At 44.1% G+C, this 18,081-nt stretch overlaps 1 protein-coding gene across 1 annotated transcript in view; it reads left to right on the top strand.

Moving 5' to 3' along the window:
* LOC143813699 (septin-2A) overlaps window positions 1-18,081 on the top strand; it is a 105,964-nt gene that overhangs the window by 61,977 nt on the left and 25,906 nt on the right. The window contains exons 8-11 of the mRNA XM_077293403.1: window positions 3,571-3,672; window positions 4,397-4,542; window positions 11,945-12,028; window positions 12,117-12,174. Coding sequence (XP_077149518.1) covers window positions 3,571-3,672; window positions 4,397-4,542; window positions 11,945-12,028; window positions 12,117-12,174 — 390 coding nt within the window. The remainder of the gene's footprint in view (window positions 1-3,570; window positions 3,673-4,396; window positions 4,543-11,944; window positions 12,029-12,116; window positions 12,175-18,081) is intronic.

Below are 18,081 nucleotides of genomic sequence, written 5' to 3'. Positions count from 1 at the left end.
TGTCGGCTGCCTTTGACACAGTGGACCATTCCCTATTATTACAGACCCTCTCATCCCTTGGCATCACAGACTTGGCCCTATCCTGGATCTCATCATACCTAACAGACCGGACATTCAGCGTCTCCCACTCACACACCACCTCCTCACCTCGCCCCCTCTCTGTCGGAGTCCCACAAGGTTCAGTCCTTGGGCCCCTGCTCTTCTCCATTTACACCTTTGGCCTGGGACAGCTCATAGAATCTCATGGCTTTCAGTATCACCTCTATGCTGATGACACACAGATCTACATCTCTGGACCAGATATCACCTCCCTACTAACCAGAATCCCTCAATGTCTGTCCACTATTTCATCCTTCTTCTCCGCTAAATTTCTGAAACTTAACATGGACAAAACAGAATTCATCATCTTTCCCCCATCTCACGTGACCCCCCCAACGAACCTATCCATTACAGTAAATGGCTGCCCACTCTCCCCAGTCCCACAAGCTCGCTGCCTCGGGGTTATCCTTGACGCTGATCTCTCCTTCAAACCACATATCCAAGCCCTTTCTACTTCCTGCCGACTTCAACTCAAAAATATTGCACGAATCCGTTCATTCCTCAACCAAGAATCTGCAAAAACCCTAGTCCATGCCCTCATCATCTCTCGTCTTGACTACTGCAACCTCCTGCTCTGTGGCCTCCCCTCAAACACTCTCGCACCCCTCCAATCTATTCTAAACTCTGCTGCCCGACTAATCCACCTGTCCCCCCGCTATTCTCCGGCCTCTCCCCTCTGTCAATCCCTTCACTGGCTCCCCATTGCCCAGAGACTCCAGTACAAAACCCTAACCATGACGTACAAAGCCATCCACAACCTGTCTCCTCCTTACATCTGTGACCTCATCTCCCGGTACTTTCCTACACGCAACCTCCGATCCTCACAAGATCTCCTTCTCTACTCCCCTCTTATCTCCTGTTCCCACAATCGTATACAAGATTTCTCTCGCGTATCACCCCTACTCTGGAACCCTCTACCACAACACATCAGACTCTCGCCCACCATCGAAACCTTCAAAAAGAATCTGAAGACCCACCTCTTCCGACAAGCCTACAACCTGCAGTAACCACTGATCAACCAACCGCTGCACGATCAGCTCTATCCTCACCTACTGTATTCTCACCCATCCCTTGTAGATTGTGAGCCCTCGCGGGCAGGGTCCTCACTCCTCCTGTACCAGTTATGACTTGTATTGTTCAAGATTATTGTACTTGTTTTTATTATGTATACCCCTCCTCACTTGTAAAGCGCCATGGAATAAATGGCGCTATAACAATAAATAATAATAATAATAATGTGCGGGGAGGAGGGGGCGGAGTTCCAGCCGCGCATGCGCGGTCGGAAAAGACGGGAACGACGCACCAAAAAACGTTACATGCAACGTTTTTTGGTGGCGACGGTCCGACGCACTTTTGCAGGATGCGTTTTTTCTCCAAAATGACGCATAGCGACGTGCAGTGCACGATGCTAGTGTGAAAGTAGCCTTAGGGTACTGTCACACAGTGGCACTTTTGTCGCTACGACGGTACGATCCGTGACGTTCCAGCGATATCCATACGATATCGCAGTGTCTGACACGCAGCAGCGATCAGGGATCCTGCTGAGAATCGTACGTCGTAGCAGATCGTTTGGAACTTTCTTTCGTCGCTGGATCTCCCGCTGTCATCGCTGGATCGTTGTGTGTGACAGCGATCCAGCGATGCGTTCGCTTGTAACCAGGGTAAACATCGGGTTACTAAGCGCAGGGCCGCGCTTAGTAACCCGATGTTTACCGTGGTTACCAGCGTAAAAGTAAAAAAAAAACGAAAAACCGTACATACTCACATTCCGGTGTCTGTCCCCCGGCGTTCTGCTTCTCTGCACTGTGAGCGCCGGCCGGCCGGAAAGCGAGCACAGCGGTGACGTCACCGCTGTGCTTTCCGGCTGGCGCAGACACAGTGGAGAGAAGCAGAACGCCGGGGGACAGACACCGGAATGTGAGTATGTACGTTTTTTTTTTTTTACTTTTACGCTGGTAACCACGGTAAACATCGGGTTACTAAGCGCGGCCCTGCGCTTAGTAACCCGATGTTTACCCTGGTTACCCGGGACCTTCGGCATCGTTGGTCGCTGGAGAGCTGACTGTGTGACAGCTCCCCAGCGACCACACAACCACTTACCAACGATCACGGCCAGGTCGTATCGCTGGTCGTGATCGTTGGTAAATCGTATAGTGTGACAGTACCCTTAGACTTTCAGTCTCAAGAGATTTTGTGACCTCATCTGATCTGTACTGGATCTCAACCAGTCTGATCCTTTTTATTGTTGTTGCAGAAAGTAACAGTAACTACAACAATGTGTAAGTGTGCTTAATACAGCCTAACAGCAGGTGATAAGCAATAGTTAATAGGCCAGCGGGACATCCAGCAGGCCCTCGGCGCTGACTTAGGGGTCAACCGCTGATCAAGCCAAGAATGCCAGGAGCATACAGTAGCAGAAGCCTGTAAGCAGGTGCCATAGTCTGGCCTCAGAATGTATATGCAGAAAGACTACAGGGTACAGGTATGTCGATAAAATTCTGTTCATTACTGGCTGCAGATATATCAGACGTCTATGACATTTTCTTCTGCATTTTTTTCACTTTTTAGAGAATCCTTTGCATATGCCCAAGGCATTTCTTGATAGCCCCCTTTGAGATGTTTCTATTACATACCAGTGTCCCTAAACTTGACTTTCCATGATTATAGTGAACTAACTGAAGGTTTGACAAAAGTCACCAATTTTGGTGGGTTTAGATTACAATTTGATATATATGGGAGCCTCCTATAATAAAATACCTTCTGTTTTCATGGAAAATAATCTGCTCTCCTATCTCCCCACTGAGCACTCATGTGTATGGGGAGCCGAGAGAGATGGCTGTCTTCTACTGACAGGTACCTCATCTGTATGGTTCTATACTACTCGCCACTTCTAAAGATCCTTTTAGTCTTTGGGTCCTTGTTTCTGTTCTGTCCCACTGTATGGAACCCTGATGACCATATACCTGTTAGCTTGGTATGCTTTTATTCCCCCTCAGGGTTTTGTGGATTCCTTGTGCCAGATGTTTGGGGCTAGTAATGATGGCTTTGAACTCCAGGAAGAGGAAAGTGGATCTCTTCCTATTACATTTCTGCATCAGTGTAATGTGCATGGCAATGCTCATTGTAAGAATATTCAAAGAAAAATAATCATGAGGCCTCATCCCCAGAGAGGAAGGCACAGAATTTCTGGAGACTGCCTGAGTCCATTTTAATAAATGCTTACGCCCACGCTCTTTTGAAGTTTTGGCAAAATATTAAGTTCACACTATGGCTTATTATTTTTCCCAAATTCTGGGGAAAGATAATCTATTATACGGCTGTTCCCAGTCTGAATTCTCCCTCCTGTGCCAGCACTACTGTGCCCGCCAAGGACAGCATGCCACCCGTAAAGGGTAACGAGAGTCTTCTGAGTGAGACTTTTCTGCTGCTAGTTTAGTTACCGAGGAGCTGATAATGTATTTCCTATTACAGGTTCTAGATGAGATTGCTGAACATGGAATTCGGATCTACCAGCTCCCTGACGCGGACTCCGATGAGGATGAGGAGTTCAAAGAGCAGACTAGAGTGTTAAAGGTATTTTGTTAGAAAATGCATACTCCACTGTGATGGAAAATTGTGGCGTAATACTGATTTATTTTCTTCTCTAAAAGAAAATTAATTTTGGGTGAATATCCGCTCCATCAGTCTGTGTCTTGTTTCCATCTTCTAGAAATGAAACCTTCGGTATGTGCATTCCATATAGTAGAAGAATTTCTATCCATAGGGTAATATGTAATACTCTAGCTCCAGGTCTGTACTACACAAAGCGGGATGAAATTCCTAATAACCACTTAATAAGCCCTAACCAGCAGGATCAAATCTCGAGTGATGGGGGTGGGGGAGGATTATGCTGCCTTGGCTTTCACTGGTGCGTGGCATTTGATGGTCTCAAGGCTAAGCCGTACATCCAGCGTAAACACAGAATAAATCTCTCGGCAGAGATTTGGGGGCAGTCGCTGGTATCCAGCGTTATTTGCTCTGACGCCATGGGCAGCATTACTTTCACTACTCGGAATACAATAAACTGGGGGTAAAGGTCAATATATTCCTAGAAGAGGTCCCGTATGTACACTTTATGGCCTCATTCACCATTTCACTCAACTTCTCTTATAGTTTTTTTTTCCTAAAAATGTATTAAATGTCATTACACATTGGAGATATTTTGCATCTGGTCTGATTGAGCTCTCATACTCTGTCCCCTGTCCATCATAAAAGTAGTTGGTCATCTGATTGCTGTCTTCTTTTTGCTGTCCCACAGGCCAGTATCCCGTTTGCTGTCATTGGCTCTAATCAACTAATTGAGGTAAAGGGAAAGAAAATCCGTGGCCGGTTGTACCCGTGGGGTGTTGTGGAGGTGGAGAACCCTGAACACAATGACTTCTTGAAGCTCCGTACAATGTTGGTGTAAGTAATCAGTCGCCAGCTGGTGCACGACAAGCATTGCTACTTTGCTAGTTACACTAGCTTCACTTATTTTTTCCCAAAGTCATTCGTCCTTTCCAGGAATGAGTAGGGTCGAGGGTGTGGCTCTGCTTTGGCTTCTCCACTCCCAGTTCAGCTTGATTGACTGGTCTCTCCCTATTTTTGTATGAGGAATAACCTGTCAATTGTGGCGGGAGCCATGTTTTTGGTTCTTTACCCCCATTACCGTCTTGTTTTTAAACCGTTTTTCTCCAAAACATCCTTGTATTTCAAAGTAAACAAGAGCTCTGTATAAGAAAGGCGCCTGTCTCTATTTTATTCTGTTTAAATGTTATTGGCTGAGTTTCTGTTAATGTATTTGTCAAAAACTCGCCCACTCGCTGCGCATGAGAATCAGATGTGACTGTAAAAGGGTACTTTGCTTCTCACACTCGCACGTCCACTTGCATATCGCAGTTGGCTTAAAGCCATACGTGCCACGCATCCACGCCACACTTCTTCTTGCTGCCGCGATTCACCATTTTGTTGGACCAACGAGACGCCTACCCTAGATTACACACTAGTACACAGGCACACCGAGCTTCCTAGCACCAAATATCTACACTTCTCGCACTAAAAGGGTAACACAGCCATGATATTCTTTCTTAATTTTGAGGTTGTGAGTACGTTTAGAGGAGCAAGGAGAAAATGATTACATTTTACATTTACTATCCAAAAGGTATAGTAATTAGAAAAGACAAAAAGATGAGATAAAAATGACATGCACTAAATGCAAAACTGTACAAAACAAAATAATGATAAAACCTTTTACTCACTGGATCGGTGAGAGATTCTGTGGTGGAGAAATTCTGAAATGTGGGTAGCTCTAAAACCCTGGTTGCATTTCCTGGTTCCTGAAATGAGAGCTATTTTAAAGAGTCCAAAAGAGGACCCCTCCCCACTACACCTGGTCAGATGAGGAGGATGGCTAACTGTATGCAAGGAAAGACTGCTGTAGGACATGTTTATAGATTGTCATATTTTCCCATAGCAGCCTCCTAGTGGAATAATATGACCACCATATTCTGAGCATACTTTCACCATCATAGACATCTTTGATACTGTACAAGCCCCTAGAGACTATTTGGTCTTCCTGTTGACTCCATCTAATGTGATTATTTCCATATTGACTGATGCTTACAGTTGTATAGTGATATTGCATTTTTATTCACCTTATACATAACCTTATTAGATCTGTTTTAAGTTGTATTCAAACATTGCAGTAAATGGCATTCTTTGCCCAATTTTTTTAAAGAAAAATGAAGGCAAGATCCATATTATAACTTCAGTACGGGAATACATGCTCAAAGTAATTTTAAAGGGATTTTCCATGTTGGCATGTGATGGCATATTACTAGGATCCAGCATACGAACAAATACAGCCAGGCTCTAAGTGCACTAAATACATGTTAGCATTTACTATATGAATTTGGAACTGCGTTACTAGTATATAGACGCTCCTTAAAAAAATAAGGTACTTGGGCCCATACACAATCTGCCAGTGTTAAAAGGAATCTGTCACCACATTTGACCTATCTAAACTATTAATAGGGGCATAAACTGCTGAAAACAGTCCAACCTGTGTGTCTCATATCAGATGCCTTGTTGGCTGACAAATCATCTTTTATCATTTTATATAAATGACCTCTTCCAGGCTCTGGGGAGGAAGCTGCCTGGAATATAGCTCTGCTTCCAGAGCTTGTTTTACATGAAGGGGAGTTACCAGTGTGATGTGTAATGGCCGCTCCCTGCTCTCCTGATCTCACTGCAGAGCTGTGTGTGATTATATCTGACACCTCTGCAGGTTCCTTCCAGCTCACAGGCGGACAGGGTTGTAATATTGTTGCAATACAGCAAAGCTGGGAGAGATGAAAGAGTTGTGTTTGCAAAAAGACCATGTTCATTTCTCCTGTTTTCTGTTAGTTACTTGTCTCACACTGGTAACTCCCCTTCGTGTACAGTAATCTCTGGAGGCAGAGTTATCTTCCAATCACCAACTGCCCCGGAGCCTGGAAGAGGTCATTTATATAAAGTGATAAAAGATGATTTCTCAGCAACAACAAGGCATCTGATAATGAGACATACAGGCATCACTCTCCTCAGCAGTCTATAACCTGTATATGCTCATGTTAATAGTTTACGTAGGTCAAATGTGGTGTCAGATTCCCTTTTAAGGTGAACTTTTTAGAAGGAAAGCTATTCTAACAGACCGGTCTCTCCTGGACATAAGACAACAAATTTAATAGGCAGGTAGGATCCGGCCCAAATTAAAAAAACTGACTTCGCTAGTAGGGAGACGTGCTCATCCAAACATGGATGTAGTCACTAATGATGCATTTAGACAACACATTACCAAGCACCGATTGCACATTTGCCATTCAGCACTCGTTTACCAGTCTTACACAGGCTGATAAACAATGATGGACACAAAATAATCATAAACTGAAATTGATAAGCATCTTCTAGATGCCCCTTTCTGATATAGTTCCAACTGTATCCTTCTCTAAACTGTGCAAAGAACAGTAATTTGGCCCTTGTAAAGGAAATAGGGCCAAGTTAAACTGCTGTATCTGTACTTTGTCTGGATGAGATGTAATTAGTTGCAATTCCATTAAAGGGATCATCTAGGTTGGTGACGGATGTGACTGCAGAGTTGTGGAGCTTCACACACACACACTGTGCACTGTCAGGACACTGGTGCCAGTGCCGGGAGTGGACTGAACATATATTCCCTTAAAATTTTCTTTTTAATAATCCAATATTAAAAAACACCTACCCAGTGAACAGACTGGTAAGATACCAATAAATAAACCGACCACAAAAAGGCTACAATGATCCTGCAATAAACCTAACAGGAAACCTACCTTGCTGTGGAGGTTGGCACCCTAATAACGATTTTGGCGCCCCCACTCACCGAGGACTATCCCTCACTCCGCTAACTCATCCTACCAATTTAGTTGGGAAAACAATAATAATAGAGGGAAGAGATGAAAAAAGCAGGAGACAATATAATATACAAGGTTTGCAGGTATGTTGTAGACCAGAAAAGATATAGATGAAAACAATGTTAGATTGTCATCCACGCACTGATTAGTGCTCCAGCAGTATCACCAATGGCATATTAATAGTTATGGTACTGCCTAATCCATGAGCCAGATGTAGTTTAGGTATTAACAAAAACCCCAAAATGTTCCAGTGAAGTTCACTTATCGTGTGTAGGATGCGCCCCGACGCGTTTCCCTGCTGTAACGGTTCATCAGAAGGTCACAATAGCGATATCAGATGCCATGATGAAAAAGCATCAGCACAGCAGTGCCGGGAGTGGGCAGTCATGTGACCACAAGTATGCCATATGCCCCTGCACTGAACAATCCTTACAGTGCGCGCTGTGAGGATTCACAGGTCTGCAGTAACATAAAGTGACTGCAGACTTTCATGCCAAACCTGGACAATCCCTTTTTTTTTTTTTTTTTTAATTCCATAAACCTGTGTAAATGTTAGCGTAGTGTCAGTATAATATACTAACTGCCATCTTTTGCTCCTCTTCTGAGTCAAATGATGGCAATTTAGACTCTGGCTCACACTGCGCTCTGTGTGACATGGAGGTGGCTTTTATAATGAAATCCTATGAGTGTCTGTCAGAATGAGCTTCCATAGGCTTACATGGTAAAAGAGACTTCTGTCCCACACATAGCGCAGTGTGATGTTGACAGTCAGAATTGCCATTAAGTGACTCGAGGAGCAGAATGGCCCTGGATGCCAGAGAAAATGGCGGTGGGTCAGTCTATTAACTGCTTACTAGTGATGAGCTAGTATACTCGTTGCTCGGGTGACCTCCAAGTATTTGTTATTGCTCGGAGATATAGTTTTCATGGCCTCAGTTGCATGATTTACGGCTTCCATATACGCTGAATACATGTGGGAATTCCCTAACAAACAGGCATTCCTCACATGTATTCAGCGTATCTGGAAGCCGTAAATCATGCAACCGAGGTGATGAAAACTATATCTCCGAGCACTAACAAATACTCGGAGGTCACCCGAGCGTGCTCAGAAAAACCCGAGCAACGAGTATACTCGCTCATCACTACTGCTTACCGATAACTGCCATATGGTGTATGGTGCAATTTGGGAGCAGGCTCATGGGGTGAGCCCGCCACACACCCGGCAGGTAAGGGCTGCCAGGACTTGCCTCTAACAGCTATGGGTGGTGCTCCACTCTACCCACGATTGACAATCTGCTAAATACTGCTGTCAAGCTCTGACAGTGGCATTATCAGCGCATCGGCATGGAGGAGCATTGTTCTGTGTGCATATCGGCACTCTTGTGACCCGATCGTGGGCGCTGATGTGTTGCTACCTCAGCCAGGAGTCTGTTGAAGACCTCTGTCCTGTCATCATGCAGCTGTACATAGTAGAAGCGATCACTCAATCGCTGGTTTAAGTCCCTGTGAAGAGACTTAGGGTATGTTTCCACGTTCAGGATTGCATCAGTATTTGGTCAGTATTTTACATCAGTATTTGTAAGCCAAAACCAGGAGTGGAACAATTAGAGGAAAAGTATAACAGAAACATATGCACCACTTCTGTATTTATCACCCACTCCTGGTTTTGGCTTACAAATACTGATGAAAAATCCTGACCAAATCCTGATGCAATCCTGAACGTGGACACATACCCTAATCAATACAATAAATGTTTGTTTTTTTTTTGTTACAGCATTTTTGTTTTTCGGTTTTCCTGCAAGAAACGATCAGTGTGTCATATCTATCCCAAAGTGGTATTGACTAAAAACGTTATCTTACCCTGCAGAAAATAAGCCACCACACAGCTCCAGCAACTGAGAAATGTTGTGGGTCTTGGAACACGGTGACACACAGTTCAGGGTTTGTTTTTTTTCTACCGCTAAATAATAAAAGCCTGGACATGTGGCATCACCGCAATCATACTGATGAGCAGAATCATATTGCCAGGTCATTTGTACCACACGTTGTACACCGTAAAAGCAATTCCCAAAAAGCAATGTCAGAATTAGTGTTTTTTCCCCTCAATTTCACCACACTCTGAATTTTTTTCCCCGTTTTCAAGTACACTATATGGTAAAATGAATGTTGACAGTCAAAGGCACTTCTTCTCCTGCAAAAAACAAGCCCTCAGACCTCTATGTGCACAGAAAAATAAAAAGAAGTGGTAGCTCTTGGAAGAAGGGGAAGAGAACACGAAAAAAGTAGGTTTAGGGAATAAAAGCGTTAATTTATGGGAAGGCTCCTTTAATTGACAATACAGTGGGTGGGATATTTACCGCAAAGTGCAATGTTCTTTAGTACTTTTGGGCTTTCCTCTTCAGGTTTCCATAATACACCGCATTATGGCAAGCCGAATGGTCACACTTTATTGCTGTATACCATGGACGTTGCAGTAAAGGAGCCTGATTTTTAGAGAATGCTGACGACATGGTGCGCTTTGTTGGGTTATGGAAACTGGTGGAGACTAAACAGGATGGGATCTGTTGGTGTCACACGTCCAACATTTAAAATCTGAGGGTGCGCTATGGTGTCCGGACATTGCAGTCTGAACTTGGCCCATGATTTTTACTTTGTAAAACCAGCATTAAGGATAGGTGTTATTAATTAGTACTGTTTGCATTAACATTTTGCCATAGTGTGATATGCCTTCACTTTCTTGAGTGGGAAAATCTCTTAATTAAATGGAAGCTCAATTATTAAACATTAGTTCTAGATTTTGAACATTCATTGAAATGCTTCCACCACAGTGACACCTGCTGGTTATAGTGAGTACTGTTCAGCTTGTCGGTAAATATATAGATGCTTACATCAGTGATCATTGAACATATTTATGTGCCTTTTTTTCTTTTCTTTGCTCTTCTCCTTTGAAACAATATGTGCTGGTATGGTGACAACAATTATTCTGGTTAATTTCCAGTAGGAATTATTGTTGCGTGCTGTTTATACTTTAGTACAAGCATTCACACTTTTTTTCAGTGAATAGTGATCGAATTATTGAAGTGTTAATTAAAGTGTACTTAGATTTATTGTTCATTGCATAAATTCAGTAGTTCAGCATCTGTGGGGGTCTGATCCATAAATAACTGAAAACCGTATATTACAAAAAAGTCCTATTGTGCGCTCTAAAGTGTGGGGAGAATAATAAAACAGTAGGAAAATGTTAATGTGATCTTATTAATGCAATAATCACTCTGTTATAGCTTAAAGCAGTTGTCTTTAATTTTAATATTAAATTTGTTGCAGCACATTGACATTTATCTAATATTGATACCCTATCTTAAGGTTAGGTCATAAGTATTACAATTCAGGACAGGCCCTTTAAGATCTTTATTGTTGAAGCATTCATATTGTCCTTTGTACATATAATCTGTTGCGAGAAATCTTATATTAAAGAGACAATCAACGACTATTTATTTTCTTGACCATAAGCGGATCACTACGTGATTCTCCCGCTGCGTCAACCATCAGGGATCTGTGTATTTGTGTTCAGTTTCCCTGCAGCACCCCTACAGGTTAAATGAAGCATTACACAGTACGAGTACCCAGTCACATCAAATCGGTGGGTTGTCTGTTTAATACAAGGAAGAATAGCCGATCCTCCAGATCAAGAGTCCTTCTTTGTAGCCATTCTCGCCAAGAGATGAGCAGTTTGGGGAAAAAAGGGCTCCTTGTTTTTACGTAGAATTCTTAAAAGGGGGTGTATTAGTGGATTTTGTAACCAGGTAATCTGGGTCAGAGCAGATGACTATGCCTGATCTTTGGCCTAATCATCGGTTTTGACCCCCATGTATCTTATGTAACTATTCAAGTGGTCTCTTCTGGGAAAGGAATCAATGACTTCCAGTTCTTCAGTCTCTTGACCTTATACTCAAACCTAAAGTCATCAAACGTGAAAGAAGTGGCTGAATGTGGCTTTTTGTTGTTGACCAACATGGAAACAGATTGGACAGGGATTCATTTTTCTGTGCTACGTTGGCACTGTGCTAGTGTTATAGTTGAATGAATAAAATATAAAGGAATTGTATTTTTCCTTAGAAACACATCTTGGGCATATATACACACTGGTAGTCTGCAGCCTACGTACAGCGCTCCCTTCATCCTTTTATAACATGTTTACCATGAAAAGGATATTGTTCTTGCAAAGGAACTCACACCGTCTGAGAACCGGGCCTCGGCCCTACCGTCTAATTGTGCCCCTCAGTAGGAAGCTTTTCTTTCATTTAGATTGAGTGGGCTCAGACACGTTATTCATAGATCATCTTTCTGTTTTCATGGTCCGACTTCACGGTTTGAAGGCTCTGGTGTTTTTATCTCCACAGGACGCACATGCAGGACCTACAAGAGGTCACTCAGGATCTGCACTATGAAAACTTCCGCTCCGAGAGATTAAAACGCACTGGAAAGTGAGTGTACATTTGTCCGGTTACAACAAGTCACACTGAGAACATACTGGCAATATCAGAAATAATATCGCCACTCTTGTCATTGTAGGCCTGTGGAAGAGGAGGTGTTGGATAAAGACATGATTCTGCAGCAGAAGGAGGCAGAGGTGAGTGACCCCTGGAGAAGGTGTGACCGATTACTTCAGATTATCATTTGCGATTGTGCGGTTTAGGGCTCATCCACATTAACGTCTCTGGTTTTGTATCGGCAAAAAAAATAGATCCTTTAAAAAAACAGATGGCTGCCTTGTGCCGCCCTTTCTTAATGAAGCCTCGCGCATTAAATGACGGCATCTAATCCATAAAACCCGAGAAGATTTGGACATGCACTCAGAACGGAGACTGTTATGATCCCAGTGGCTTAGGATCACAAATCTAACCAGCTAAGTCAGAGATAATAGGACAAGCTCTGGGGATGTGGTAACTGGACTGACCGCAAACCTGATTCTAACCAAACACACTAAAGGTAGCCGTGGAACGTTTCCTGAAATCCTAGACGTCTCTTCACGGCCTGAGAAACTGACTACCCCTAAAGAGAAAGTAAGACCTCACTTGCCTCAGAGAAATACCCCAAAGATATAGAAGCCCCCCACAAATAATAACGGTGAGTTAAGAGGAAAAGACAAACGCAGAGATGAAACAGGTTAAGCAAATGAGGCCCGCTAACGCTAGATAGCAGAAAATAGCAAGAGATCTGTGCGGTCAGTAAAAAACCCTATGCAAAAATATCCACGCAGAGAATGCGAGAACCCCCACACCAACTAACGATGTGGGGGGAGCAACTCAGCACCCCAGAGCACCAGCAAGCAGGGAAATCACATATTAGCAAGCTGGACCAAAACACATCATATACTAGGACACATCTTGAACACAGATGAGCAAAAGTAAGCAAACAAAACTTAGCTTCTCTTGGAGAGACTGATAACGGATGTAGACAGGAGCAATCAGAATAGCACTGAATACAACGACAGCAGGCAACCACTGAGAGTCCAGCTGAACTAAATAGGAACCAGCTAACAGATAACGAGACAGCTGATACAACCTCAGACCTGCAGAATGACACAAAGAGCCACCAGAGGGAGCCCAAAGACAACACTCACACAGTACCACTTGTGACCACAAGAGGGAGCCCAAAAACAGAGTTCACAACAGGAGACATAGATCCATAGATCAGCAAAAAATGGATGTGTTGTAAATATTTCCACCAAATTATATGGGTCCTTGTGCGGTTAGTTTTTAAAACGGACATCATACTGCCATGTAACCATTCCCCCTAGTTCACCTCTTGACAGGTGCTTTAAATGGATGTGTCATCAGAAAATGGCCTATTGTCTAAATCATGGGTGGGCAATTAATTTTGCCATGGGGCCGCATGAGAAATTGGGATGGTTTTAGAGGGCCGGACTAATATAATTACCGTATTTTTCAGACTATAAGACGCACCGGATCATAAGGCGCACCCCAAATTTGGGGTGAAAATTGCAGAAAAAAAATATTTTTTTATAAGATGGGGGTCCGTCTTATTGTCCGAATTTACAGTATCTTACCTGAAGGCTGGCGGTGGCAGAGCAGGGTCACAGGAGGCATGGTGTCGGCAGAGGTGGTGTGATGCGGTGTGGCGTGCACCTGAGCAGGGTCCCTTCCTGCTTAGGTGGGCGACGCCACGGCCTGGTGTCCATGGGGGGGTTGCAGCAGTGGTTACCGGCAGAGGTGTGGCATGGCGTGCGCAGGGTCCCTTCCACCGCTGAGGTGGCGCAGCGGCCCGGAATGCAAAGTGAGCAGCAGAGCCGGGTTGAATATCGGTGGTGGCGGCCATCTTCCTGAGGCCGCGCGTGCGCTGATGGAGTGCTCTGCATCACGGGGCTTCAGGAAAATGGCCGCGCGTGCGCCGATGGAGATCGCGGCGGCCATTTTCCTGAAGCCGAGATCTAAATCTGCAAACTCGGCTTCAGGAAAATGGCCGCCGCTATCTCCCTCTGCGCACGTGCGGCCTCCCGCGGCCATTTTCCTGAAGCCCCGTGAAGCAGAGCACTCCATCTGCGTACGCGCGGCCTCAGGAAGATGGCCGCCGCCACCGATATTCAACCCGGCTCTGCTGCTCACATTGCACGTGACGTACAGGGCTTTCACTGCAGCCGCCAGCGGTCCTCCTCAGAAGCGGCTGGCGGCTGGCCGAGCGGTGCCGGGGGCGGCTGTCAGAAGTGACAGGTAGCTGGCGGGCCGTTTAAAATCATCAGGCGGGCAGGATGCGGCCCGCGGGCCGCATCTTGCCAAGGTCTGGTCTAAATCGTTTTTTGGTTTTTTTATGTTGATTTCAATTTATTTTATTTAAAATATATTTGATTTTTTTTATTTTCCGTTTCACTATATAAAAACAAATACATGGAAGTGTTATCATATTGGGTCTTGTCTCGCTTCCTAACCTTAAGGCTATGTGCACACGATGCGGATTTGCTGCGGATCCGCAGCGGATTTTTCCGCGTTGAAACGCTGCAGATCCGCATTGTGATTTACAGTACCATGTAAATCAATGGGTAAAAAAAAAAGTTGTGCAGATGGTGCGGAAAAATCAGTGCGGAATTGCTGCGGATTTAAAAGAAGTGCATGTCACTTCTTTTGTGTGGATCTGCAGCGTTTCTGCACCCCTCCATGATAGAAATCTGCAGTGGCAAAAACTGCAGAAAATCCGCATCAATTCCGCAGCAAATCCGCACAAAATCTGCATAAAAACCGCGGCAAATCCGCAGCTGCGGATTCTGCCAGGAGATGCGGATTTAGTGCAGAAAATTCTGCACCACATTTCCTACGTGTGCACATATCCTTAGGGTTCAGACCGGTGTATGTCAAATCACTACTTTTTGCCATCCACTACTTTTGTCCATTTTATTTTTTTACATCGGTATGACACACGGAGGCAATTTGTGTTCATGCTTTGCAGCTCCTTTTAGGCTATGTGCACACGTTGAGTATTTGCTTTCAGAAATTCCTGCAAAGTTTCTGTGTCTCTTGGCAGCAAAAACGCTCATTTTTGCCTTGTTTTTGTATGCATTTTTTAATGCGTTTTTATAAAGCAATTTATTGTTTTTAGCGCTAAATAAAGATATTAAGAAAGTATTGTGATGTAATTTCCTGATTCAACACCTTCTTTTTCATTCTGATGCAGTGGCATCAGGGTAATGGTATTAAGGCTTGGTGTCAGCAGTTGTCCCTGACACCAAACTCTAGGTTTAGTAATGAAGAGGTATTAGCCCAACACCCTCATTACTATACCGGTAAATAAAGAGTTAAATAAACACGCACACATTGTGGCCAGCCTATGTAGGAGGATTAACAGAATGATGCTACATAGACTGTAGCCAAACAGCAACTGGCAAAAATCAGCATTCGCTGCGATACCTGTGTTTTTTTGTTTTTTGTTTTTTTTCTTTCATTTTTTGTAAAAAATAAAATCCTTGGGCTCCCATGTAATTTTCATAACCAGCAGAGGAAACGCTCAGGGCTGATGTTAATATTCTGGGAAGGAGCCAATAGCCATAAAGGTTCCCAGGCTATTGCTATCAGATCACAGCTGTTTGCTTAGCCTTTACTGGCTAGTTTACATGGGGATCCCAGAAAAAAACAGCTAGTCAGACAGCTGCGGGCTGATATTAATAGCTTAGGAAGGGGCCATGGATACTGGTCCCCTCCCAGACTAAAAACATAATCTCAGCCCCAGAAAAAGCGCATGCATAAGATGCGCCAATTCTTGCACTTAGCTTCGCTCTGCCCACTTGCCCTGGTGCAGTGACAAGTGGGGTGATAGTATTGGGGTTGATGTCACCTTTGTGTTGTCAGGTGACATCAAGCACAGAGGTTAGTAATGGAGAGTCGTCCCCGATACTAACCTCATAGTAATATTATAAACAAACCACACACCCAGAATAAAGTCCTTTATTTGAAATGATGACAGACTCCTTTATTGAATCTAAATTAAACGATACTCGCATCCTCACTCAATCCACTGAAGCCATGGTCTCCTGTAACAGAATTAAAATAATAAACAATATTCCTCACATGTCCGCCAATAAGATAATCCATAATGTCCCACGACGATCCTGATGACTTAGAGAGCAGTCACATCAGTTACTGCTCTCAATGACAGCTGGCTATACACAGACACAGGAGCTCATCAGCTGATGAACTCATGTGACCTCTCACTAGCTCAGCGCTATACACTGTGGGAGCGATGACGCTCCTGTCAGTCTGTAGCTGGCGGCCGGTCAAAGCAGTCACATCTCCCGATGTGACTGTTCTACAAGTGAGATCGCCATGGGACACTCTAGATTATGTGGTCTAAGGCAGACTGGAAAGTATGTGGTTGTTTATTATTTTTGATTGTTTACAGGAGACATGGGCATCGAGGATTGGATGTTAGGGGAGTATATTGTGTTTTTTATTTGCAGATGTATTTAATAATTTTACAAGTTGTTTTTTTTTTCTACTTCTCCCATCAGCGGCACTGATGTTATAAGTGACAGCAGACGTAGCCTGATGGGAGCAGTAGTCTCTTATCAGCCGACGCCTGTGACCAGCGGTAAACTTTTTACCGCCAGTCAGAGTTTCTCTGTGGGGTCACACTGATATCTAACAGCGTGTACCCACAGCACTCCGACTGACAGTAACAATCTTACCAGTGGTAACGTTCCCCCCGATCAGAACTGCCGGTGTTACTCGTGCAAATACGCAAACATTTTTATAACTGCGCTTTTGCAGCAGATTTGACTGACTCAGTTGAAGTTAGTGGGTGAAAAGCGCTAAAAATCCGCACAAAGATTTGACATGCTGCAGAAAAAAATGCACTGCAAATACTCAAGGAAAATTACTGATCATGTGCACAACACTTCACGATTCTCATTGAATTAGCTGTCATAAGGATTCCCTAGCGTTTCTGGCCCATTTCCGCACTGAAAAAAATGCACCAAAAACGCACCGTGTGCACACAGCCTAATGGAGAGGTAGAAAAAGAAGATTGATATTTGATTAGACCGCCCCGCTGTAGAAACGATGCAGTTCCAAAATGGAAGAGTAATGTCATAGTTATTATTTTTATGTTTCATGCTCGCACAGAGCGCTTTTTCAAAAACAAACTTCATAGCGCAAGAGAACTGGAGCAAATGTAATATTCATAGGTAAATTTTGGAGTTGTAACAGTCATGACCCTTTTCAGGTGAGCAACTCCATAGCTCCTTTCTCATCTGTACCTTTCTATATCACCCTATGTTTGTTTGTCTCCCCCTTATTTCTCATTGTAATGGAGGGTGCAGAACCTGCTTATTGATTAAAGCCCCCAAAGCATTTAGCATAATTATGTTAGTTTTGTTATTGTGTGATCAATTGATCCTTTTATTATGGTGTTTGCCCACAAGGGGGTGCTGTGATACCAGTCTGGAATTAGAATGAGAATGGATAATATTGATGACAGCATAGTCTTAAGGCCCCGTCTCACATAGCGATTTACCAACGATCACGACCAGCGATACGACCTGGCCGTGATCGTTGGTAAGTCGCTGTGTGGTCGCTGGGGAGCTGTCACACAGACCGCTCTCCAGCGACCAACGATCAGGGGAACGACTTCGGCATCGTTGAAACTGTCTTCAACGATGCCGAAGTCCCCCTGCAGCACCCGGGTAACCAGGGTAAACATCGGGTTACTAAGTGCAGGGCCGCGCTTAGTAACCCGATGTTTACCCTGGTTACCAGCGTAAATGTAAAAAAAAACAAACAGTACATACTTGCCATCTGATGTCCGTCAGGTCCCTTGCCGTCTGCTTCCTGCTCTGACTGAGCAGCCGTACAGCGAGAGCGCAGCGGTGACGTCACTGCTGTGCTCTCACTGTACGGCCGGATCTCAGTCAGAGCAGGAAGCAGACGGCAAGGGACCTGACGGACATCAGATGGCAAGTATGTACTGTTTGTTTTTTTTTACATTTACGCTGGTAACCAGGGTAAACATCGGGTTACTAAGCGCGGCCCTG

Source organism: Ranitomeya variabilis, chromosome 1 (genome assembly GCF_051348905.1).
Source record: "Ranitomeya variabilis isolate aRanVar5 chromosome 1, aRanVar5.hap1, whole genome shotgun sequence".
Classification (NCBI taxonomy): Eukaryota; Metazoa; Chordata; class Amphibia; order Anura; family Dendrobatidae; genus Ranitomeya; species Ranitomeya variabilis.
Note: the sequence above shows the minus strand (reverse complement) of the source record. Positions and strands in the feature narration are given on the sequence as shown.